The following is a 23612-nucleotide window of genomic DNA, read 5'->3' as shown; positions in this document are numbered from 1 at the left end:
GTTTATTTTGTTGGTGCGTGTGTAAAAACTCTCACTTGTATATTTATAGTTGTTATATTGATGTTTTATGTGTGCCGCGGTTTCACATTTAAATGTTCAGGGTTTATAATTTTTGTAATTAACATTAATTAAATCTTTTTAAAGACGACGACGAAAATCAAATTAATTAAAACAACGAAGAGATGGGAATTATAACAACACACACAACGTTAAAACACGCTGTGGACTTGAGGAATAGTGTCAAATAAAAAACGTGGCTGGTAAATCCAGCACAAAACATTATCATAATAACTGTGAAACATTAACTTTTAAAACAAGTCGAGAAATATATAAAACATAGATATCGTAAAGTAGATTTTAAAAATAAAATTGAATTTCAGTGTACGCGCTTCAGAGACAAGCAAAATCCGAAAATATATTTTCATTCATTCTTTCAAGAGAACGCGGTTTTGATTCGAATTCTTCTTATTTTGCTTTCGCCCATAAAGTTTTGATAACAGAGTTACAGCGACGAGTTTCAACTCGGATTATTTCAATTAAGTAAGATCCTCTTGCTATTAACGGTAATCCGGCGGCGCTGCGCAAATTATTCGAATAAATAATGCATGCTTCGTCTCAGCGTAAAATATTCTCCATCGATTTGACGTTTGATTAATTGAACGCCGCGAGCGCTGAAATAACGGCATTAAAGCTTCGACGTATTAACAAGTATATAAAAGCTTTCTATAATATAGTAGGGTGGGGGAAGATGGGACACCTTTTCAATCTATTTTCTCCTCCAATTTGGTAGTAAAAAAACATTTAACGATTTTTTATTAAACTTTATCCTCACGGCTCCCATGGACCGTTGTTAATTGTTTAAAACACGATCAGGATATTTGGTTATTATGTGTCAAAGGTGTCCCATCTTCCCCCACTATATATAAAAGCTTTCTATAATATTGATGGTGTTTATTACTGTGGGGGTAAGATGGGTTGCTGTTATTATAGAAAACGTAATGTTCCATATTCCAGAACCTTGTTTTTAACAATTAACAAAGCTTTTTTAGAATCGTAAAAATACGGTTATATATTTGTGTGAATGTATTTTGTTTGCTACCAAATGGGACGATAAAAGAGAATAAAACATGTCCCATCTTACCCCGATCTACTATATGGGTAGAAAACAATGCGCGAATAAAAACACACGGTTGAGCAGCTTAATATATAGCCGATGGCGAAAGGAAGATTAAAACATGGTTTGCATTGAACGCATAAGGTGAGGAAAGGTCGTTTGGATTTTAATTAAAGTTAACATTGCGCAATAATTTGAGGCGTTCGTTTTACGGTTGGTGAAATAACAAAGGGATTTTGGCTGATAAGTTAAGAAGGTTCGGTTTATAAGAATACAAACACGCCTTGTGTAATATGATGTAATATCACCACAGCGTGTCATTGATTAAGTTATTATGTATATACAGCAGCGTCGTATGACGTGTATGTTGCAATAACATTGACTTGTTTTAATACAGACAAGACAGTCCATATATGTATGATGCGACTTTAAAATTTTAGTTTAACAACTAAAGCTGTAGAAAATTTGAGATGGAAGTCGTATATTATAATTTTGGGCTGTCATGTTTGTACTGAAACTCAATAGAAAGTTTTTTATTCAGATAAAATACGAAGTCTTGACATTCAGAACTTTTTATCGTGTTTAGTTCGTTCAACAAATGTTTCTTTTGAGACGACGTATTGTTGGTATAAGCCTAAGTCATATTGTCGTGTGCTACACTGGCTTGAGATGGTAAAGTGTTTATATTATCACCACTCTACAAGACAGCGCGTATCAAGGGAACGACGTCGTGTCTTGAACTGGAACGTTTGGGTTTTGAGAGGGATTCGTTTACAATTTGATATTCGGACAGTATGTGTTGTATGTTTATGGGTGATAGATAGCAAGAATGAGTTGTTTTATAATTGATGTTTGGCGTGTTCAGTTAGTTAAATGTTAAGACTGTGAGAATAGGGTATTGATCCAAAGGGCGGCCATTTATGATTTCATGTATAAATATATTGGAATAGTAAACTACTGGTTTCAGTAGGGCGTAGGCCTAACTAGTACAATCGTAAAACTTGACAGTGTGCGGCTTATAAGCATAGAGATGAGTTGTGTTGTCGTATACAAATGCATGTTTAAAGAGGTTTTAATCATTGTGTTGGTTTGTTAGAGTGATATGCTACATTGGTTGCAGTTTAGTGAGATATAACTGTTTGAATGTTTAACTGGGAAGTAAGTATAATCTGTGTTGAAGGGGTACACCGTTATATAATGTGGCCATGTATAAATAGATAGAAAAATGGTTTAAATTAAAGTTTTGTTGATAGGGTGGTAGGGTGGTAGGGTGAGAGGTTTCAGTTCACATCCTTGGTGTGGGAACTATGTCAGTTAAAGAGAGGCGCAAGTTTTTCTTGCATGGTTTTCGGGACCGAGGCTGTCTGTTTTTGCCCAAGCCGTTTCGCTCGTTAGTAATCTGTGTTTTAACTTTAGTATGTTGTGGTGAGGTTTGACAACTTGTGCGAAGGGTTTACTGGTTATGTGAGGTGTAGCTTGCTATATAATAGATTGGGGTAAGATGGTCCATGTTTTTATTAACTTTTATCATCCCATTTAATAATAAACAAAGAATATTTATAGAATTATATAACCGTAACCTCATGAAAAGAAAAGAGCGTTGTTAATTGTTAAAATACGATCAAGAAACAGGACTGCTAAATTGTGATAACGATATCCATCTTACCCCACAGTACTTTATGTTGTAACTTGTTACTGTGGCAGGTTGGGCACTCAGGCATAACCTGTATTCGCATGGGAGTTGCTGGTATGTTATAACGCGCGGTCGCCCTGTTATCGGTGAAGCGGTTTTGTTTGTTTTTTAGTCATCGTTTTGTTAAATACCATTGTGACGTCATATTGCCCCTGGCGCGTTCATAATTGTACGTCATAACCACGTTTATGTTCGTAACTTTGAGCGAAATTGCTTCCTTTCATAGACATGTGAAGGTAGATAATGTCAGGGCGGTCTAAGGTATGGGCGACGTGTATTGTTGCGACTTTTGCTTTGCTTCTACTTGCACGTATACCTTACCATAGCAATATACATACGGCGTATAAGGGCAAGGCTAGAAGTAATGTATTGACCACGATTTACAAAGCTGATAGAACATCCGTTGTGAACCTTGGACCTAAAATTAACTACAGTAAGTAACGCTTAGAAATACTTCTAGTTAAATCCCTAAACTATAATATGTTGTAACACATTTCATTTAGATCGCCCATTTGAACTTTTTTCTAATTCAAATCCGTATTAATATTCGATCACTATTATTACGTAGTGCAGTGCTTGAGATATTAAGCTAAAATCATTTGGGAATGTAGATTTTTACCATTACTTCCGTGTTTCCTTTTTATTCTAACTTTCGTTACTGTAACCGAAGAGAAAAATTAAGTTATCTAATACTTCAATTGACGTACGGTTGGAGCATGTATTGAAACTTAATAGAACCATAATAGTACATGGGCAGTAACTGTGAGACACGTTATTGTAAAACGACACCAATGCAGTTACTCGTAATTGTAGAAAACCAAAATATTGGGTAATTGCCGTATGTGGTATAGTAGGGTAAGATGGGACATCTTAAGAACACAATGTGCAAATATCTCAATGGTGTATTAAACAAGCAACAACGGTTTATGGAAGTCGTGAGGATACAGATTTATTACTTTTTGAATAATCTTTGTTTACCACCAAGTGGGACGAAAAAGTGGAATGAAAAGGTGTCCCATCTCCCCCCTACTATATAAACACCACACGCAGAACGCATCTATAGGTTCTATTTCCCCACACGCAGAGCGCAGTATGGGTTCTATTTTATAGAACGTTAATTAGAAATTCTCCACCGAATAAGAACTAGCCAAACACTTTATTACATTGCGCTCAATCTATTGTAACATTCTGGTTCCAATAACCTCCAATTTTCGTTGTTCTCCGCGGTTGGACTACATGGAATATTCATACGCCGTTTGTTATTTCAGCACGGCCGTCACGAAGATGTTACGAAGCTCGTTACTACAACAAGTGGTTGAACGCCAGCGATCTTAATATGGGTATGTCAACACGTCACTATGACGTAGTGTCGCGTTCGGGTGAAGATATGTTGACATGTGTGTTTTCTTGTACGTGAGCTGTATGAATATACCATGTGTGTCTGGTGTAAAAGAAGACACTTATGTTATAATTCAACAGTGAGCATGAGGTGTATAAATACATCATATGTGTGTGGTGTATAAGAAGATACCCATGTTATAACTAAACAGTGAACATGAGGTGTATGAATACACCATGTGTCTGGTGTATAAGAAGACACCCATGTTATAACTCGACAGTGAGCACGAGGTGTATAAATACATCATATGTGTTTGGTGTATAAGAAGACACCCATGCTATAACTAAACAGTGAACATATATATAAACCTGGTATAGATTCAGATACGAAAACTTCCCAACCACAAGAGCCTCATATCACACGGCTAAAGGAAATTTCATCCCGATGCGAATCGTCCCATTATATAAACAAGAGAATAGATCTTTCCCGGTTCGTATTCGACGATGAACATAAACTGATCATGTGTGTTGTTCCGAAGGTAATTTGACAACGATTCAGACAGAATAGAAATCAATAATAGCGTATTTAAACATAAGAGAGATGCATTGATTTGTTCAGCGTAAACGTGTATTCATGTAACGTTACGTAAGTGATACTTTTGCATCAGTATAACGCGTATGTAACACTTACTGCATATAGGACAGTTTTAAACAACATTTCGATCGCTTGTTACTTACAAAAATCACGTAATTTGTGAACCGAGGGTCATAAGATCGAACCCGGGATCGTTATAGGACATATTGGTTAAACCTTTTGCAACCATTTTAATTCATTTTGGTTATTTTAATTTATTATTACTTAAATTCACAACAATTCATAACAGGCGGCTTGTACAACGTGGAAGAGAATCATGTGGTACTTGAATGGTTGTGAGAATGACAAAGAAAAAGTTTTCAAATTGAACGTGGCAATCCTGGATTTAACAGCGCGAAGATTGAAACGATTATCAAGGTGTAACTGCGTGTTATAAGGCTTAAATTATTACTTGTCTTAACCTTTAGCCAAAGCTCTATAATGATTAAGGTAGCTTATAACCGGTCGTTCGCGGCTTAAATTATTGCTCTGAAGTCTAAATTACACTGGCTCGCAAGTATATGAAGAATTGACGCGTTATTTTGATTGTGTCGCCTGCTATAGTGGTTCATGTTTTGCATGCTTACAAAATATGTTGGTTTTTAGACCCTTATGTTTTTATTGACTTATTAAACCTTAATGGTTAATATATTATGACGTTCAATTTTTCCCACATTCAAGTTCTGATCTTTTCCAGTGTAAGCAAGGAATCGGCGATCGAGAAACTTCGATCTTACACGAAATTCTTCGTAAAAAGATCTCCCTTTGAAAGGTTGGTCTCGGCCTACAGGAATAAATTCATTACAAGCAAAAACCCGAATTATAGAGAAAAGATTGGCAAACAATACGCTAAAGTTCAAGCTGCAAAGCTACTGCAAGGTTTACGCCTTCCAATGAGGTGAGGCGTTATTTGATTGTCAGGTTATAATTGTTGACGTGTCCTTGGGTGGGAAAATTATGAAATAATTAGTTCGTCCCGCGCCGTGACCCAGTGGGTAGGCGCTTCTATTGTAACCAAAGGGTATCGGGTTCGAGTCTCTATACTGGTACTATTGGCGGTATATTTGTCCTTGGCAAGTCATCATAACGATACGTTATTACGAGTTATTTTCTTGACGATATCATTTTGTAAACATTAAACGTTGTGACGTAATTACAGAAATATTGCCCGTGGTCGTGTTGGTGTTGATGACGTAATGAATGACGTCAGGATACGTTCGATGAACGATACCATGCAGGAACGTTTAAGAAAGTATCTAGTGACGATTAGACATGGAAATCTTACTTTTGAACAATTTACAAGGTTGGTTTGTTGCTATTAGCACAGTGGTTGGCGTATCTGTCTCTAGCTCAGAGGTTACGCATTCAAGGCTCGTCGCTGCTGCCATTGTGAACGTATGTCTCCTTGGGTAAGACACTTAACGATACTTGCGCAAAACGTAATTTTTCATGGCCGAAAATTTAAACAAACTCATGGGGAATCACTGAGTGGAGCAATTGCTGTTAAGTTTCATGCGCAATGACACATACGTCCACAATGGTAGCAGTGACATGCTCCGAGTCGTTATCCTCTGAGCAAGCTTTCACCAACACTGTACCAGGGCAGGTGTATGTTTATTATTTACTGTGTATGCGCTTAGTAATCTCCCATGCCTTCATACAGCCACATCGTTAAAGCTACCGAATACAACTTACCTGGTGAACTAGACGTCCACTGGCGCCCCCAGGTGGAGCTTTGCAACCCGTGCGCTTTAAAATATGACTACGTTATCGACTTCCGCAAGATGGCGACAGAGTCCAACGAATTGCTTCAATACGTCCAGCGAAATGATGACGTAATGGATCAAATTCGTTTAAAAGAAACACACCAAGTGCTAACGAACGATGATACGGTCGCTTCTCATATGAATTTAATTGATGATAATGTTAAGTTAAAGTTGAAACGGTTGTATGAAAATGACTCTTATATCCTTGGCTATTCTCCGATGCGTTAGAAGAATGGCAATTGAAGATATAGTAGGGTGGGGGAAGATGGGACACCTTTTTATTCTATTTTCTCGTCCCATTTGGTAGTAAACAAAAAAACATTCAAAGAATTATAGTAGGGTGGGGGAAGATGGGACACCTTTTCAATCTATTTTCTTTTCCAATTTGGTAGTAAACAAACATTTAACGATTTTTTATAAAATTTTATCCTCACGGCTCCCATAGACCGTTTTTAATTGTTTAAAACACGATCAGGATATTTAGTTATTATGTGTCAAAGGTGTCCCGTCTTCCCCACAACGTACTATATAATGACGCAGTGCAATTGACAGCGGTATTTAAACGATGTTTCATCATAGAGGTTTCACCTAGCTATGAGTATTTGTATTTTGTATTTTATTCTGTGCTTTTTTATGACCGCCAAGCGACAATTTGTTGCCATTGTTCTATTATTTTTTTATTTTGTCAAAGTTTTATTTGATTCTGTTTTCTTCTACTTTCTACTGTGTTCCAACGTTCTATGATTTACTTCACTGAAAATTTTGTCGCAAAACAAAGCAAAATATTGACCACACATTTCTAGTAAAAGCCTGTTCATTATATTCTGTATCAGTGAGGTACTTTATCCAGTTAGGCATGCAATGGAAACCGGAATTTAGAATTCGACCGTAGGCCTATCTCATACATTCTTTGATTTAATATTTCAGTAATACATTAGCTTGACCGTGAGCAGAGCCATAGAAATACCTCGGACCGTGAATATAGAATATAGGTGAAGACTACCATGTTAAATACAATATTTGTTCCATAAAAATAGTTTTAGTACATATTTGAATATCAAATTTTAAAGCAAATAAACTAACGCCCCCATAAATAAAAACTATTTTATACGATGTTTATGGTTTCACATGTTGCATATTGTGACGTAAACAATTAATCGCGATTTGTTTGTTTTCGTTATTGTTAAAAGTCTTTTTGCTTCTCTAAACAATGGTAAAGACAATTAACGTTGATTCTAGTTTGTCCAAATACTTCAACACAATAGTGGAAACTGGGAAACCGACATGCGGTATTATAATTGGCAAAGTGAGTTACATTTGTTACAATATATAATAAATACGACAATGAAGTATTTTCTGTTAACTTTTGACGCTAACGTTAACGTTATGCTAATTATTGAAACTTGCACAATTTAAAAAAAAAACAGTTTGGCAATTAGTATTAGCGAGACCAAAAATTTGCATTGTACAAGTTATGAATAAATGAATAAATGAATGAATGTAACTTACTTTATCCTCGCGTGGCCGGAAAACGACAGTCGTTATAACACGGGTTTATCACCTCTTGCCAGCTTACGAGTTGCCATGTATGTTACTTTGTGGGTGATTATTTTTTTTTTGGATTTTTTCTTTTTTTATGTATGGCTGATAATTTGGACAACTCATTAGTGACCACTGGGTTGAAGCAATTGTCGTTAAGTGTCTTGCCCAAGGACACATACGCCCACAATGGTAGCAGCGACGAGCCTTGAACCCATTACCTAATGGTTACAGGCAGGCGCGCTAACCACTACGGCACTGCGCCGGACTAATATTATTACTAATGTTATAATCATTCAGCCAGACTGTAAAATGCAGTCAGGATAATATAAATAATGTGTTTTTATCTTTATAGACCTCAAAAACCAAAGATTACGTTGTGAATTTGATCAAATGTCCAATCAAAGATGCTGCATTTAAAGTTTGAATAATATTATTGTTTTGTCCATGTCTGTTTACCTTCATATGTTACAGACTTATATAGTTTGTCTGTTTAGATCCATATGTTACCATGTCTGTTTAGATCCATATGTTACAGACTTATATAGTTTTATTTTTTTTAACTATTGCCAGATATGTTGGAAATTGTTAGTAAAATTTAATCTTATTTAAACATCATAGTATTTAGCCTTTCTCCAAAAACTTATCAAGTTTTAGCAGTTTTTAAAAAACTCAGCAGATCTTAACTAATATTTTCTGTTAAGCCATATAGTAAATAGTTTGTGAAAAACATTAGTTAATTTGAAATCATCCCCATGTAAAATGTAAACTTTCTCATTCAAGTTAGATGATCAATGGGTTGCCAGCCACGCCGTCAATGTTTCCCACATGTTGCCTGGAGGGGTGACTGTTATTGGCGTGTTTGTTGTTGCTGATACTAAAACAGTGGAAGCTACAGCATTAAGAAAAGTAAGATGGCCAATTAATTGGATTTTGTGCTCACGCTGTCAAACCAATCAGTTCTGCAGATGTTGTTTTATTTTCAAGTGTGTTTTGTGTCGCTATTCTATCTTTTTTTCTTGGTTTTACCAATATTACAGATAAAACAAACAAAATCTATTGCTATTTGTTACAACAGTGGGCATTATAGTTTACTAATTTAGCTTAGTTGTTGATTTTGCGTAATATATTTTAATTTACTGCTTTTCTGTTTTACTTGTTTCATATAAAAAATCCACAATCAAAACATTTTCAGGTCATTTACTCGGTTTATCGAAGATTATCCCAAATCAAGTCAAGTTATGGTTTGAAACTAACATCAGAAGAAAGTTTATCGTATACAGCCCTGCATGTTGATGTTTCTAGTGGGAGAACTTTGTCTTGTAAACAATATGATGTGTTGGACAATGGGGTGAGCTGTTTGTTGACAATGATTATTGTTTCCTAATAACTTAAAGTGTTCAGATAAAATATGTAGTTTATTTAATGGTTTCTAAAATATAATCTTTTTATTAATTTTTCAATCTGATTATTAACTTTTATTGATGTCAAATATGTATATAAGAGTTATTGTGACATTTAGACTTTGCTTTTATGTGGGTAAGTTTCTTCAGTGACCGACCTTGGATATAGGCCAGGTTAGTGCTCATTACCCAAACAACATATTACTTCAAATACTTGTGTTCGTGATACTGCTAAATATTACTACGTTAAGAATATATTTTCTTAAATTGTGTGGGTAGTTTTACTTTATAAATACGGTATACCTAAATAAATTATTAAATTAAACCTATTTTCAAGGTGCTATTTATTTAAATATTATTTCTATGTTTAGAGCGGTACGAAACCTGCTGATTGGAAATACGTAAACTCTCCCACCAGGTGGAGCACTTTGAAAACCGAAGTTTGTTTCGACAAATTATTTTACGTTGATTCTTTAACTGAAGTGATGAAAGAATTGAAGGTACAGAATGTTTGGGAACAAAGACAATTGTTTCTTATATATAGTAGGGTGGGGAAAGACGGGACACCTTTAGCACATAATATTTGAATATCTTGATTAGGTTTTAAACAATTAACAGCGGTCTATAGGAGCCGTGAGGATACATTTTTATAATTCCTTGAAATTTTTTTGTTATAAGCCGTTTAAAGGCTTGTTTAAAAGTGACATTAAAATCTGTGTATATGCAACTTATTTCAAGTGGTGCAGGTCTACTTTTAATTGTTTGTTTGTGTATTTCTCTAGACTTCATTATCAGAGTTTAGTTGTGATGTCACAAACGGAATTGTTTGTATTAATGATGTCATAAGAAACAATGAAGATGTTCTAGATCCTGAACCTTCCTCAGGGAAAGGGAAAAAAAGTAAAAACACAAATCCTTCAAAATGGGGAAAAACTTTTCACTGCAAACTGTATCTCCCACTTAAGGTTGGACCGTTTATAAAATAGTTATAGTTGGTTTACTGAGTTTTTAACTTGTTCTGATATGGCACATTACTTGCAAAATATGCTATCAAACATATGCATCAGGTAGTTAATTCAAAGTTAAAAAAATAACACAAAAATCTTTGTCTTATGATCTTTGCACATAGCTCTTTTTTATTTAACCACCATTTTATTTCTTCACATAAAAACTGGATATAGTTTAATTATACTACCCCACCCTCTCTACATAACACATGACACCCTTGCATGGAAACATATTTTGTTCCCATTCAGGGCGATGAAGATATAAACGAAGTTGAAGCTTCATCTCATAAATGTTCGGTCCATCTTCATGGGACGATCACTGGGTTGGCGTATACGTCGTCCAAGACGACAGTGGAAGAAGCTGTTCATGTAATGTGATTTGTTTGTAAACTTTGTATTTATACAACTGTAGGGTATTATGACCAATATCGTTGCCACTCCCCTGCACACTGTCAAGCTGCTAAAGTTATTCCAGTTCGTGGATAAAGGTTTGGTTTAAATTGCCTTCATGATATTATAGTAAATATAATTAAAACAACTTCTTTAATTTGCAATTAAGTTTTTAAATATGTTTATAATGTTTTGCTTTTTCAGCAATTAAAATGCGACATCATTCAGAATTTGTTCCATCGTTATAATTTATTGAAGCAAAACTTGGAAGATCACAAAACTAAACTTTGCCCAACTATGGGTAAGTATGCCAACTTTATTAGAAATTTGGAATACTTTAGGTTTTTTATAAAATACAATTAAATGCCTTTATTTCCTATGATGATCATTGATTTTCATGAATCTGGCTTTAATCTAGGGCTTATGAAACGAAATAAGATTTTATATAAATAAGAGACTGATGATGTCATTTTAGACAAAATATGTATCTTTTAATACACTGTTTGTTGGTCTGTTAGGTATTTTTTAGCACTTGTTTCCAAATGTTCTGGTTATTCTTCACATACCAATATGGGGTATACAAATGAATTAGTCAATATCTTTATTATTCCAGACATTGCATTGCCAAAGCGATTACTTTTTACTGAAGGAGAATCAGAGAATTTTATGTTTTCTGAGTTTTTGTTCCGAAATGAACCGATTGCTGAAGGGGTGGATAGAATAAGGGTGAGTACTTGTGTTTATTGGATGGTACGAAACAAAAGTACAGGTAATATTTTAGTTGGCAAGATGAACGTTTGAAACAGAATACGTTTTTATACCGGATGAGCAACTAAAATATTATTTATACTATGCCTGGTAGCAGAAGTAACAGAGTCATTAGGATAGCGATAGGCTTGCTGATGCTGTAGATTGAACAAGCAAGTCGCTTAACAAATATTGTTCTAAAACACAAATGACTGTACCACCATCCGTGTTGGGTAATAACTAATAACCAACTTTATAAGTGGACAGTGTACCAGGTTATATTTATACTGTGCATATTATTATTAATTGCATTAGATGTGACATATCCCCATAATTTACATTCACAACTTTCCAGGAAACATTTAGCCCTGATGTAAAAGAAGATCTCATTCACTCTGAAGCTGAGAAGTTTCCAGAAAACTTGATTCAAAGTATACAAGCTGAGCCAGAGAATGAAGAAACACCAGAAGACCTAACCGAAGCATTTGATCAACTAGAACCGACCAGAACAACAGACCTTCCAACCCAAGGGACAACCCAGCCAACATATACAACAGATGATACAACCGCCACCAATGAAGAGGAGAATGTTGAAAAATCTTCGTCCCAAACTGGATCTCAAAGTCCTAACGATGAAGCTGAAGTGTCCCTATTACAAAGCACTAAAGGTAAATTATTATATTTGTTTCTATTTAGTTAATTCTGTATCTGTTTTTGTCACATTTTATTTAATATCTTTTATTTTACAACAAAAAAACTTTCATAAATGTTTGTTCAATATTGAAAGTTCTCTTCTACACAATTTGAGAAATCTTTCAAACATTTTAAAACCTATAAAACTTTCTAAATAAGGAAATGATCTTTATGTACAGTGGTCACAAACTAATCTTAATGGTTGTTGTGTTTCTAACTTTAGAAAACCTGTATAGGTTTCTGTAGATACTATATAGACGTTGTTTTTGTTTATTTGTTTCTTTTCTTAATTAGATATTTATGTTTTTAGGTTTTGTTGCTGCAGGTGTTGCTGTTGTTGTTGCTTTTTTAATGTCATATTTATCACTGAGAGATTAGGTAATGGTGGTACAAATGTACAGTGCAATATATTTTGATTTTCTGGTGATCATGCAAAAGTAGAATAAAGTTTAAACTTGTGACGGATATAGTTTGTCCTTATGGTTGGGAGCTTGGGTGACTTATTCATGGTTGCCACTCCCATGCCCACAGTCGAGTTGCTGAAGCTATTGCAGTGTGTGGATAAGCAGACATGGCTTTTGGTTGGTTTGGTCATTTATATCCTCGTGGGTGGGAACTTGAGTGACTTATCCATGGTTGCCACTCCCATGCCCACAGTCGAGTTGCTGAAGCTATTGCAGTGTGTGGATAAGCAGGCATGACTTTTGGTTGGTTGGTCATTTATATCCTTGTGGGGGGAACTTGAGTGACTTATCTATGGTTGCCACTCCCATGCCCGCAGTTGAGTTGCTGAAGCTATTGCAGTGTATGGATAAGTGTTATCGTTTTTGGTTTGTTGGTTTTTAGACAGTTAGTTACAGCGCCAATTAGGTGTTTCAACTGTGTTTCACCGCAGCGCTGCGTGTGGTTAAAGTCGTGAAATTATTTGTTCACAAGTTGGTAGCAAGGAGCTATCCATATTCTTGTTGGAATTTATTTCAATAAAACTTATTTTTCGAGGCGCCAGAATCGTTAAGTCGCACTGTGAATAAAACAATCTATTCCCAAATTAGTATCTAATGTCCTATAACACAAGTAAATGTAGAAACCCCTACGATTGCAGTTATTTAAATAAACTGTTCGCGAATATAAACCCAAGAAAAAATTAAATCATAGTACACCGATTAAAGTCATTTCATTTTCAATTAGTCTGTTTATCCAATTGGCCTTTTAATTTACCGGGTAATTCCAGAATTGCAAGTTAAGCAATATTTCAAACACAGTGCGTTCTGTTACGTCACAATCATTGGGATTCTGGAATCCCACAGGATTCGCACATTCGTTGTAATCCAGTTGTTGTGTGACGTCATAATACGGAAATACAGTGGAATAGTAAACACTTGTGTTCAAATTTGTGGTTTCCATGGTTATACTATGTGGAGTATTACGAAATTAATCTTGGCTTAATCTTCACAATGCTAAAGAGAAAGTTACATTTGGTTATCTGTGTTGATTCAATACAGAAACCAAACCCAATCTTCTTTATTTTACAATAGAACACATAAAACTGTTATAGGTTTTGTCAAAACTGTTCATGCGCTGATATAACCGCAGTGTGTAATAAACTTCCGTGTTTTGGACAATGTGGTAGCTGCAGTCTTCTCCACACAACTCCCACCACCTATATTAACGTAGCCGTTTTTCACGAGCGTCGTGAACTTAGAAGGGAGACTATAGCGCGTCTGGTAATCGCATATAGCTTTACCGGCTTGCGTGTAAGAGTTCACCTACTGAGGTGTTGATTTGCAATGGATAGCGGCCTGCATTACTTCATATGTTTATATGCGGGTTAGTGGAAATTTATGCTGACATAACTGACGGGTAGTTTCCGTTCGAACTACTATAATAAGGATTCAAAAACTGACAGCCAGTTAGCATAGTTTACACAGCAAACCGGATTTGTATCCAATAAAGTCCAAGTTCAGTTAACGTATACAGTATACCAGCATAGTACACTGTATCTGGATGTACATTATATACAGTTTCAAGTTGAGATCAGAACTCATTAAATTAAAGGCAGTGACCAATAATTGAAACAGCTGTTTAAAACCTATGAATACAGTTAATGTTAAACCTTATGCAACTTTAAATTACTTAATACGCTCCGGAGGCGTAAGAATTTACTCACTGTAAGCCCTCAGGCAATTCTGTTCTAAAATGTCCATCATATGTGTATGGTTAAATTGTTTACCACACGTCACTATGTGATGTTGTTTCGTTTTCTATTACCAATTGTGACATCATACTATATATTGATACACCATATTGGTTGTAAGATTTAAAAACATTTCTTGGCGGGAAAACTTATTTTAATCCATTTTTATATAGTTATGTTGTTAAAAGTACTGCAAATCGCATAGTAATGGCAACTATACGGGGTCTAATAAGCGCAACCAACTAATAATATTTTCTTTTATGCAATATTTACGCGTAAATATGACGAACATGCCTATTATATGATTGTGCTTGCCCAGAAATTCGATAAGAACAAATTGAGATAAATGTTCATAAATAAAAACACGCGTAATGCGTTCGGAATAAGCATATGTCTAGACCACTGCTCTTGTTATATTAAATCCATATTTCCGTCACACTGGCAGTATAGATATACCAATTCATTAAGTTATATTTGTTACCTGGCTATCACTGTACGGTTATAGCACAACATGCCTCTGGATTAAAGTAAAGGTCAATTTAACCTTCAATTTGTATCTGTTACTTAACCTTGTCTCTACCGTTGAACTATTTTGGTTAATTTCAGTAATTGTGTTCAGAGATATTGCATTTAACGCTTTTCTCCTGTTTACCTCTACATATAGGGATTGGGACTAATATAAGTCATTATACATGAACAAATGGGTAGTAAAGACGAATAAATCTGCACTGTACAACGCTTTCGGTAAAGTATTATCATTTATTGTTTTAACCAATCGATTGGTATCATTAGTTGTGTAAAAAGAGATTATAGATTTATATTATGAACGTCCTAGCAACTGCATTATTTTAAAATTAATTCTGTTTGCAAATGGCGTCGTTATTTATAATGTGACGCATAACATAAGTTTACCATCATCAAATACTATGTCAAAAATAACATTAATATTTACGATAAGGCAAGAATTGTGACAGAACGACAGGTATTAAAACACGTAGAAATGAAAACATATACACCAATTAAATATCAGTTATACAGGCGTGTTTGAGAAATTTAAAAATTGTGCACGGTAGTAACTTATATATAGGGGCACGTGGTATACCCGCATGTATAATTTATAATCTTAATGGGTTAAGCAGTTTTTTGTTAATTTTCCAAACAAGATCAGAAAATAAACCTAACTTGGTAAATCCAACGCTTTAATTAACTATTACAGTGTAAAAAAATTAAATTGCGACAAATTCTGTTTTTTTAAATACAGTTTTGGTACACGTAGCACTAGAGTCGTATACAGTTGTTGCGGTAGTAGTTGGCATGCGACAAAAAGATCCGTTTAAATGCGTAACAAGGGCATTGGTGTATACTTGAATGCATTAAATATTTAACGCACACGGCCACGGCAACCAACGGTTTCTTTTCAAAATGTAAACAGCCTGGATTGTGCGGTTAAATTAGATCTCTATGTATTACATGTCAGTCTATAATACGACAAATCCTCAGATGACAAATATTTTCCTGTTAAAGAAAAATAAGGAACTGCTGCTCAAATTATGTTCCCTAAATCGCAAGTACAGTGAAAGAAATGCACATTCTAGATTAGAGTGCGTGAATTATTTATCCGTTTGCTTCGTACGGGAAATTTCTATCTCATGTCCCAAATAGGTTATGTCCTATTGTTGTTTAGATTAAGATTCGTCCGTCGTAATTTTAAGTTCTAATATATACTTGTTTTTAAGAGATAATTTTAGAGCCTATTAGAAAAATATCTAAAACTGATGTACACGAAATGCGAGCCTTCGAAACCACCGATTTATTAAACGCTTCATTAAAGAAGACTATTCTTATATGACGCCCCATTAGAACCTGCTTAGGTGACCGATGCTCCCGCTACGGTGCTGCTATAATATAATGACCGACTTTCCGATGGTGAGTGATAAGCCTGTATAGTGGCTTGCGTTTAATTTAGATTTATGGCCTTGCACCGGCGGCCGAACGTTGCGCTACAACGGCGATGTGTGAAACTGATCCATAGAGACGAATTAAGTAAGATAAATGTGTCGCGGTCGTTCATTTGTCATCGCTGTGTGACGTAATAATTACACCTATGCGCTCATAGGTGCTAATACCTGACAGCATATTTGCACTTGATATATTGCAGTGGGCTTGATTAACTGATACATCAATATGACATATTTCATTTTTTTCAATAGTATTGCGAACGTGTTGTTCTAGATCCGAGAGCGTCGGCTCGGCGCAGCAGTGCGGGTTGTGGTTTTCGCAAATGCTCGCTTAAATTAAATTAACGCAAATTCAGTAATCCGCCGCCAATCCTGTAGACTAGTAACAATGTAGAAGAAATGATGTGTGGGAAAGTTCAGAACAACGGTGGTCCTCAGTCCTCAGAGTAAACAGGTGTAGAAGTTGCCAAGTTTATATAATGTGGAGTTTGTGGGCTTTATAAACTGTATATATACCACACTATACGATTGTCCCCGAGGAATCGGCGTGCTACCGATTCAACGAAATCACGCTGACAGAGTATTTTAAGGTTTTCTTTTATAAATTATGCAGAAAGCTGCTTATCTTGCCCCCGTGCCAACATGGCTTTGACATGGTTTCTCTGAATGTGTTTATAATGTTTGATGGCAACAAAATCAGTAATTTGTAAGAAAAAATCGCCTAGCAACATAAGTACCGGGTAATCAATCATTTTACCGCGAAGTGCTAATTCCACGTCCCCCTAACCGCAGTTTAAAAGTTTTTTCCTTTGTGGCAGCGATGATTAAGTGTTTCGCACAAATTAAATTTTATTCCCAAGAAATTCGCATTAAGTCCCATGCGAACAAGTTCAAGTGCCTCCCACGCTTTTATAAATTCCTCGATGGTTTATATTCACGGCTGTTATCACAGCATCAGAAGTCAGTCGCCCCCGCAAAGGCTGCGCTTTCTAATAGAAGACACTTTCATATTCCTTTTGTAGCAAGTACTAACCCAGTGGGTGGGGCGACCTACGTAAAACAAACCCGGTCACGTTTCCACTGTCTAACTATTCCAGTTTTTTATCCGGAGTTATATTTGTCATCACCGCAGAATTTAGATCGAGATTCTGTGGATGGTTCTTGTCCGTGTGACAACCAAGAACAATTGAACTTGGCCTTTAGCTATGACATCACAATCACAGACCTGTTCGCAGCGACCAGAGCCTCCGTGACGTCACATAAGACACCGAGGTCGGGGCAAATAGCTTTTATCTCAAGTCTGGCGTTCGCCCAGACAGCGATGTGAAGTTGGTGGTAGTGACTGCAATCCGTGTTAACGTCTCGAGGAAAATTTGGCAGATTCATCACAATCTGAGCGCAGGGTTAGTAGTTCGCTCTTCAGGCTGGTTGACGTTAGGTTATAAATCGCATCAGATGAGGTATAAGCGATAACGGAATGAATAGAAAGAAAATAATCACCGTCCTACGCTCTAGGGTCGAATAGATCTTTATATAACATTATAGCCATTGTTTTATAAGGTTATGACACTTCATATCGGTATTGTGACGTAACTATGGGCGAGATCGAGTTTTGTTTGTTTTTGCCGCGATTTTCTATTGGAGAAAAATCCGTTAAAGATTTGAAAGCGTTCCTTCGGGATAAAGGATCGAATTTCCTCGTATTTTATTACCGTAAGGTCCGGGTCCTGAATCCAATGGGTAATTTTACCCTGGATAAACATTTCTGATTCTCCCTTCTTTCTTACTTAGCAATTAATCCCCGCCCACAAAATTTGGATTCTTTATTGTTTACTGTTGTCTTGAGAACTGCACTTTTTAAAGTTGACATTTTGTTTTGCAAAACTTAGTTAAAATTTACGCCTGGATATTTGCATATGTGCTATAGCGGGATGTTTAATATCGCTGTTGTTTTAGTGTGCTCGTAAAAATTGTGGTGAAATGGTGTTTGCTGTTTGCATAAATCTTAAATGGAAGTTCCCCTTTAACATTTACATCTGGCTACGTAACACGCAACATCCTGGGTTCATATAAAGCAAGGTGTCTAGATCTAAGTTCATTAGTTGAATTTTATGTTCAGGGCAGGCAAAGGAATAGGTTCATAATAAAAATAGAGTACTGTGGCCGGGGGACGTTGGGACACCTTTAGCACACAATATTCATATATTCTGATCGTGTTTTATACGATTAACAGCAAACATATTATGAAAAGTTATCCCATCTTCCCCACCCTACCATATATAATTTATGAATCGTGTAGAAGGCAAAGAAGAAATAACAGATTTTTAATTAGTTTTACCAACTATAGCAAGAGCAGCAGAAAATTCAAACCGTTTTGCTGCTAATTTCGTTTCTTCGTTGTTTAAATTCATATGATCTTCGTTTTTGTGATCGAAAAAATAAATAAATCAAATTATTTTAAGCTTTACATTCGTAACATCATCAACTTTAGGCTTATTTACGACAAGCTTCTTAAAGTGTGAGCTTAATAAATTACGGTCTCGGATTCAAATGCATGTATGTACACGGCCTACTAGCCGTGGTATGTATAACCCGTAACTTGAAAATTACCAGAAAACGCAGTGGTTTTGAATTTCTAAACGTTTTAATAAATTGTGTAGAATTATATAAACTGTGTGCAAACCTATATAAAGCGTTTCGATCAAAACGAACGTAAACTAGTCTTGTATGTGAAAATACGTTCAAAACAATTTTAAACTGAAGTGTTTACCCGTCTATATACTTGTGGCCCTTGAAAACATACTAAGGCTGTGACGTCAACGTCCGTGACGTCACATGAACGTTATGTACCAGCAGCGGTATATCTTGTTCATGTTTTAAAACTTCGGAAATACATTATTATCGTTTAAAACAACATTTCATTGTTAGCTCACAAAGCTGTTTTCATATTCACAATGGCCTTTATTACGTAACACGGCAGGGATTCGCAGTTTAAATTTAAACTAAAATTCCGGCGTGTTTGGTAAAAAGGCGCCAAAATGTTATTGGCTTTTCATTTTTATTCAAAATAATGTTAGAATTATTTAACATCACGTAATTATGAACGAAATAGAAGGACCTTAATTAGTTTTGTATAATTTAAATCGCCTTTACAACATTTTCCACATAAACCGGTTCCGTAATGCTACAATTGATTAGTATTTTTCCCGAAACGTATAATTTTATTACGTAGTCAAGAAAAAATTACGTTTCGCTGGAAAGTCGCCATTTTTTTCGGATAAGTTTCCACCAACGGTTTTTGGTTGAGCGTTGTTCTGTGTGGCCTGGATCCGTGGACCCTAATTGAACTTATTACTGTCAGCATACAACAACTGTCCCATCAACTGCGCGGAAGTATTTGTGCAAGAGTTGTATTAAGCCGATTAACTGAGTATATATTCTTAAGTTGATGCTACGTATTGAAGTTGTTCGTTGTCCGCTTCAGTTGTACTATGAGTGTTTTAGAGGAAAGCATAGATTTATTTAGTGTGTCTATAGATCCACACTGTGGGAAAATGACATGTAATAACTGTTTACGTACTTGGATGATTTAGAAATAAAGTAAAGAGACCGTAGCTAAACCTTTAGTAGGAGAGAAAATCTGCTGTTCGGTATCTTTTTGTTATGTTTTTGGTATATTCCTATCTATATCTACGACCCCAAAGGTTCTACGCCGTTTCTATTCTGTAATGGTAGGGTAAATGCTTGAGATACGGTGCATATCTCTATTATAAGTATGGGTATATACTTCGGGCTTTTATCGTTTCAATTCCCATGCTTGATAAAATCAGTTTCCATTCTTCTTATAACACCAACCTATATCTGGGGTCATGGGACAGACCTGAATCTCATGACCCTGCCGTGCCTCGCTGTACGACCTGACCCATATTGACTAAATACCAACCAACTTTCTTTCACAGATATAGTATTTACTCAACTATAGGCACCAATCGTTGTGAGAAATGGCGTGGCATATTATCCACAGTTTGCTTGAACAAGTTCGACTTCATTCTACTTTCCCAGGGAAGCTATGGATTATAATGATGTTCATATTCCGTATCGTGGTTGTGGCAAGGATAGGAGATATGGTCTATCACGATGAACAGGTGTGTTGTATTATAATGCAATGTGTGCGGTGTAATATACGTTATTGTGAATCGATTTATCTAAAATAGCGTTGACAGTGAGCATGAGGTGTTTGAATACACGATGTGTGTCTGGTGTATTAGATGACACCCATGTTACCACGAATCTGCTGTATAATACAACAGTTTTTACTGTGGCTCAAACTTTCACATTATAAAGTTATAACACAAACTTTTCCCACAGTCCCACTTCGTTTGCAACACGTTATCACCCGGTTGTTCGAACGTTTGTTTCAACGCATTTAGCCCGATATCTCAACTACGTTTCTGGTCATTGATGGTTTTGGTCGTATCTTCACCAGGGGTTTTATTCTGCATCTACGCAAGCCACAAGATATACCACGCTTATGTTAAGTTCCCCCTCGCCGAGGAAGAAGGAGCGCCCAAGAGTCGCACTTGGGACACGGCTTCGGAAATTGACCGCGGGTCTGAATACGGTCGTCCAATCGCGAACGGAAAAAGGAGGAAAGGCGATTCTCCCCCTGCGTTCACCGCCCACCCCACCGCCCCACCTCTTTACGTTGTTAAGCGCCTGAACTCGAAAAATAACGAAAAACTTGACAAGAACGGAAAACCCGAAATTTCTCGCCGCATCAAGAGCGGGAACTATGACGCACCCGTTCGAAAACGTCACCGTCGTCATGGCAACGACGAAGAGAAAGATTTGATGGAGAAACGAAAGGGATCAACGACTGACAACAACTATACGTCTAATGATGACGTCAGAATAGGAAGAAAATGGCGCTACGTTGATCACCCGTGAGTTTCAATATATATACAGTCTTAGCGATTCCACATGATTGAGGTTATACATAGAAGGGAAAGCTACGACTTATAGACCATATTTGGCTAATACTTGCAGGTTCTCGTACATTTTGTAAAATCGACTTGCGTATAAAGATATCAGTATCTTATGCTGAGGATAAAACAAGAAGACTTTTCCTGAAGCATCACCTATAGCATTCAAATATCTTGAAATTTATTAAATCGCATTTTCTCTGCTACATCCACCACTATATTGGTTATAATCGTTTTTTTTTTTATTTAAAACTCTTTCTTATTACAGTTCCCGGCAACAAACGTACCCGATATATTCGGACAGCAGAGGGCGCAAGGTGGAGTACATATCGGTGGGGGGAAAACCCAACTATTATGACGAAATAAAAGCGAACAAACAAAACAAGATAATGTTGGAGAACCCGCAGCTTTATAGAGCGTATTGGTGGCACGTGGTCATTCGAACTGTCCTAGAGGTAAGACCATCTTGTCAGGTTATACATTCGAAGGGAGGTTAAGATCTAACGTTGTTTAGCCTGCTCTGATCTGTCTCATGTCGAGTCAAAACCTTTTAACTGAAAATTCCCTGGTGTTCACGTTAAATATATTCTTATAACAACGTCATATAAGATTCTCGTCAATTTGGTAGTACACAAAGAACATTCTAAGAATTATAAATTCGTAACTTCACGACTCCCATAGAACGTGTTTAAAACACGATCAGTATATTTAGATATTCTGTGCTAAAGGTGTCCCATCTTCCCCCACCTTACTATATAACCCTTAATGTGTTTACTTTGACAGATTGGGTTCTTGGTTGGTCAGTATTATTTGTACGGTTGGTTCGTACCTGAATTGTTTGAATGCAAGAGATGGCCTTGCCCCAAAACCGTGGATTGCTTCGTGTCAAGGCCGATGGAGAAAACTTGTCTTTTGTGGCTCATGTTTGGTTTGGGTAAGTTAAGCTTTGTATATTAATATGTCATCTATTTGGTTCTGTTTGGTTTGGGTAATATTACAACGCGAATATTTGATTATTAATCAACAACTGTTTATTTGAATGTTCCGTTGTTAACTTTGGTAAGTCATAAATAGCTGTAACCAAAAGTTTAAAAAACTAAACTCAACTTTACTAACGTCCTATTTCTTTGTGTTACGAAACTAAAAAATCTTCGAATAATGTCCTTAATTCTGATGTCTTAATATTTAAATAATTTATATCCATCTTTAGGTGCCATTGCTTGTGTGTTAAGCATTGGGGAGTTCTGGGCGCTTGGTTGGGAAAGGTTCAAGTATGCTTGCTGTTGCCGTGGACACAAGATGACGTATGAAGAGAAGAGACGACGACTCGCCTTGCTACAAGCGTCCTCTGCCCACCCACCAAAACAACCGGAGGGAAACAAGGATGAGATCATAGTGATGCATGGCGGCGGTGGAATGACCGGAGCTCTCAGCCTGGACAGTCTAAGCAGCGACACGACCGTTGAGAGCGTGTGACGTCACTGATGACGTCATAGGAAGAACCCATCGCGTAGCCACGTAGACGGATGCAAGGCGTTCGAAGCTTCAATAGGCCAAGCCTCTTATATTACTAACACCTCTTCACGTTATGTAGGTCGCTTCAAACACAGCGGGTATTTATCTCAATTTGGAATCTGTATCATGACACATATAGCGCGGACGAAGTTCTTTTGCGTTTTTAACGGCGAATGTGTTAAAAATCGTCTAAATTTAAAAAGCAGAAATACCTTGTGTTTTGTTTCACAAAATTCAGTTTTGGTGTTTAAATATTTTTAGTCGAAAAAGTATAGTTATACTTTTGCACTGTCGCCTATAACGCTTGTAGGTGCAAAGCACATGCCGCATGTACCATTACATAACACCTTTAATCACATTTAACCGCACATACAGAACCATGGCTTCACATACCATGGTTTCACATACCATGACTTCACAAACCATGACTTTACGCCACCATAGCCACATATATATAACCCATATTAAACAGACCGACGACATACAACATTGGACGTAAGATTCTAAACACACAAGTCACTGTGAATTTGCTTGCGACTGATAAATGAACCTTTGTGAAAGTAAACGGTGCCTTGGTTACAATAAAAGTATGCAGCGCAAAAGTCTCTTATTTTGTTTAAAAGATAAGTTTCAACAAGA

At 36.3% G+C, this 23612-nt stretch overlaps 3 protein-coding genes across 5 annotated transcripts; all 3 read left to right on the top strand.

Annotated features, from left to right (window-relative positions):
- Positions 1-24: 24 nt before the first annotated feature.
- LOC149729090 (carbohydrate sulfotransferase 11-like) lies at positions 25-7353 on the top strand. Of its 2 annotated transcripts, none has more exons than XM_089889131.1 (7): positions 25-3240; positions 4076-4147; positions 4530-4684; positions 5030-5157; positions 5477-5677; positions 5939-6082; positions 6443-7353. In XM_089889131.1, exons 1-7 carry the CDS (start codon positions 3051-3053, stop codon positions 6771-6773), a joined length of 1221 nt encoding a protein of 406 aa, XP_089745257.1. In that variant the 5' UTR covers positions 25-3050; the 3' UTR covers positions 6774-7353. The 2 variants fall into 2 exon arrangements, with proteins under 2 accessions (XP_089745257.1, XP_089745256.1); XM_089889130.1 differs by having other exon boundaries at positions 4524-4684.
- Positions 7354-7672: 319 nt separating this feature from the next.
- On the top strand, positions 7673-20575 carry LOC149729089 (protein odr-4 homolog). Of its 2 annotated transcripts, none has more exons than XM_089889127.1 (11): positions 7673-7851; positions 8440-8505; positions 8868-8993; positions 9280-9435; positions 9859-9987; positions 10270-10452; positions 10744-10863; positions 11089-11185; positions 11498-11610; positions 11987-12299; positions 20436-20575. In XM_089889127.1, the coding sequence occupies exons 1-11, from the start codon at positions 7756-7758 to the stop codon at positions 20456-20458; spliced, it is 1422 nt and encodes a 473-aa protein (XP_089745253.1). In that variant the 5' UTR covers positions 7673-7755; the 3' UTR covers positions 20459-20575. The 2 variants fall into 2 exon arrangements, with proteins under 2 accessions (XP_089745253.1, XP_089745252.1); XM_089889126.1 differs by lacking the exon at positions 20436-20575 and adding an exon at positions 12635-12789 and having other exon boundaries at positions 7674-7851.
- On the top strand, positions 20450-23575 carry LOC149729088 (gap junction delta-2 protein-like). The gene is made up of 5 exons (XM_089889128.1): positions 20450-20621; positions 20845-21419; positions 21727-21913; positions 22242-22392; positions 22669-23575. Exons 1-5 carry the CDS (start codon positions 20478-20480, stop codon positions 22932-22934), a joined length of 1323 nt encoding a protein of 440 aa, XP_089745254.1. The 5' UTR covers positions 20450-20477; the 3' UTR covers positions 22935-23575.
- Positions 23576-23612: the final 37 nt, after the last annotated feature.

This window comes from Ciona robusta, chromosome 11 (assembly GCF_009617815.1).
Source record: "Ciona robusta chromosome 11, ASM961781v2".
NCBI lineage: Eukaryota > Metazoa > Chordata > Ascidiacea > Phlebobranchia > Cionidae > Ciona > Ciona robusta.
This window is presented reverse-complemented; position numbering and strand designations above follow the sequence as displayed.

What these genes read in the sequence shown, in the direction of transcription:
- LOC149729090 (XM_089889130.1), top strand. Translation starts at nt 3,051, where the DNA reads ATGTCAGGGCGGTCTAAGGTATGGGCGACGTGTATTGTTGCGACTTTT. An exon ending in AGATTGAAACGATTATCAAG is followed by an intron (nt 5,158 to 5,476) that starts GTGTAACTGCGT and finishes GATCTTTTCCAG; the next exon opens with TGTAAGCAAGGAATCGGCGA. An exon ending in GGTTTACGCCTTCCAATGAG is followed by an intron (nt 5,678 to 5,938) that starts GTGAGGCGTTAT and finishes ACGTAATTACAG; the next exon opens with AAATATTGCCCGTGGTCGTG.
- LOC149729089 (XM_089889126.1), top strand. Translation starts at nt 7,756, where the DNA reads ATGGTAAAGACAATTAACGTTGATTCTAGTTTGTCCAAATACTTCAAC. An exon ending in ATGATGTGTTGGACAATGGG is followed by an intron (nt 9,436 to 9,858) that starts GTGAGCTGTTTG and finishes TTCTATGTTTAG; the next exon opens with AGCGGTACGAAACCTGCTGA. An exon ending in AAGGGGTGGATAGAATAAGG is followed by an intron (nt 11,611 to 11,986) that starts GTGAGTACTTGT and finishes ACAACTTTCCAG; the next exon opens with GAAACATTTAGCCCTGATGT.
- LOC149729088 (XM_089889128.1), top strand. Translation starts at nt 20,478, where the DNA reads ATGGCGTGGCATATTATCCACAGTTTGCTTGAACAAGTTCGACTTCAT. An exon ending in TGGTCTATCACGATGAACAG is followed by an intron (nt 20,622 to 20,844) that starts GTGTGTTGTATT and finishes CTTTTCCCACAG; the next exon opens with TCCCACTTCGTTTGCAACAC. An exon ending in TGGCGCTACGTTGATCACCC is followed by an intron (nt 21,420 to 21,726) that starts GTGAGTTTCAAT and finishes TTCTTATTACAG; the next exon opens with TTCCCGGCAACAAACGTACC.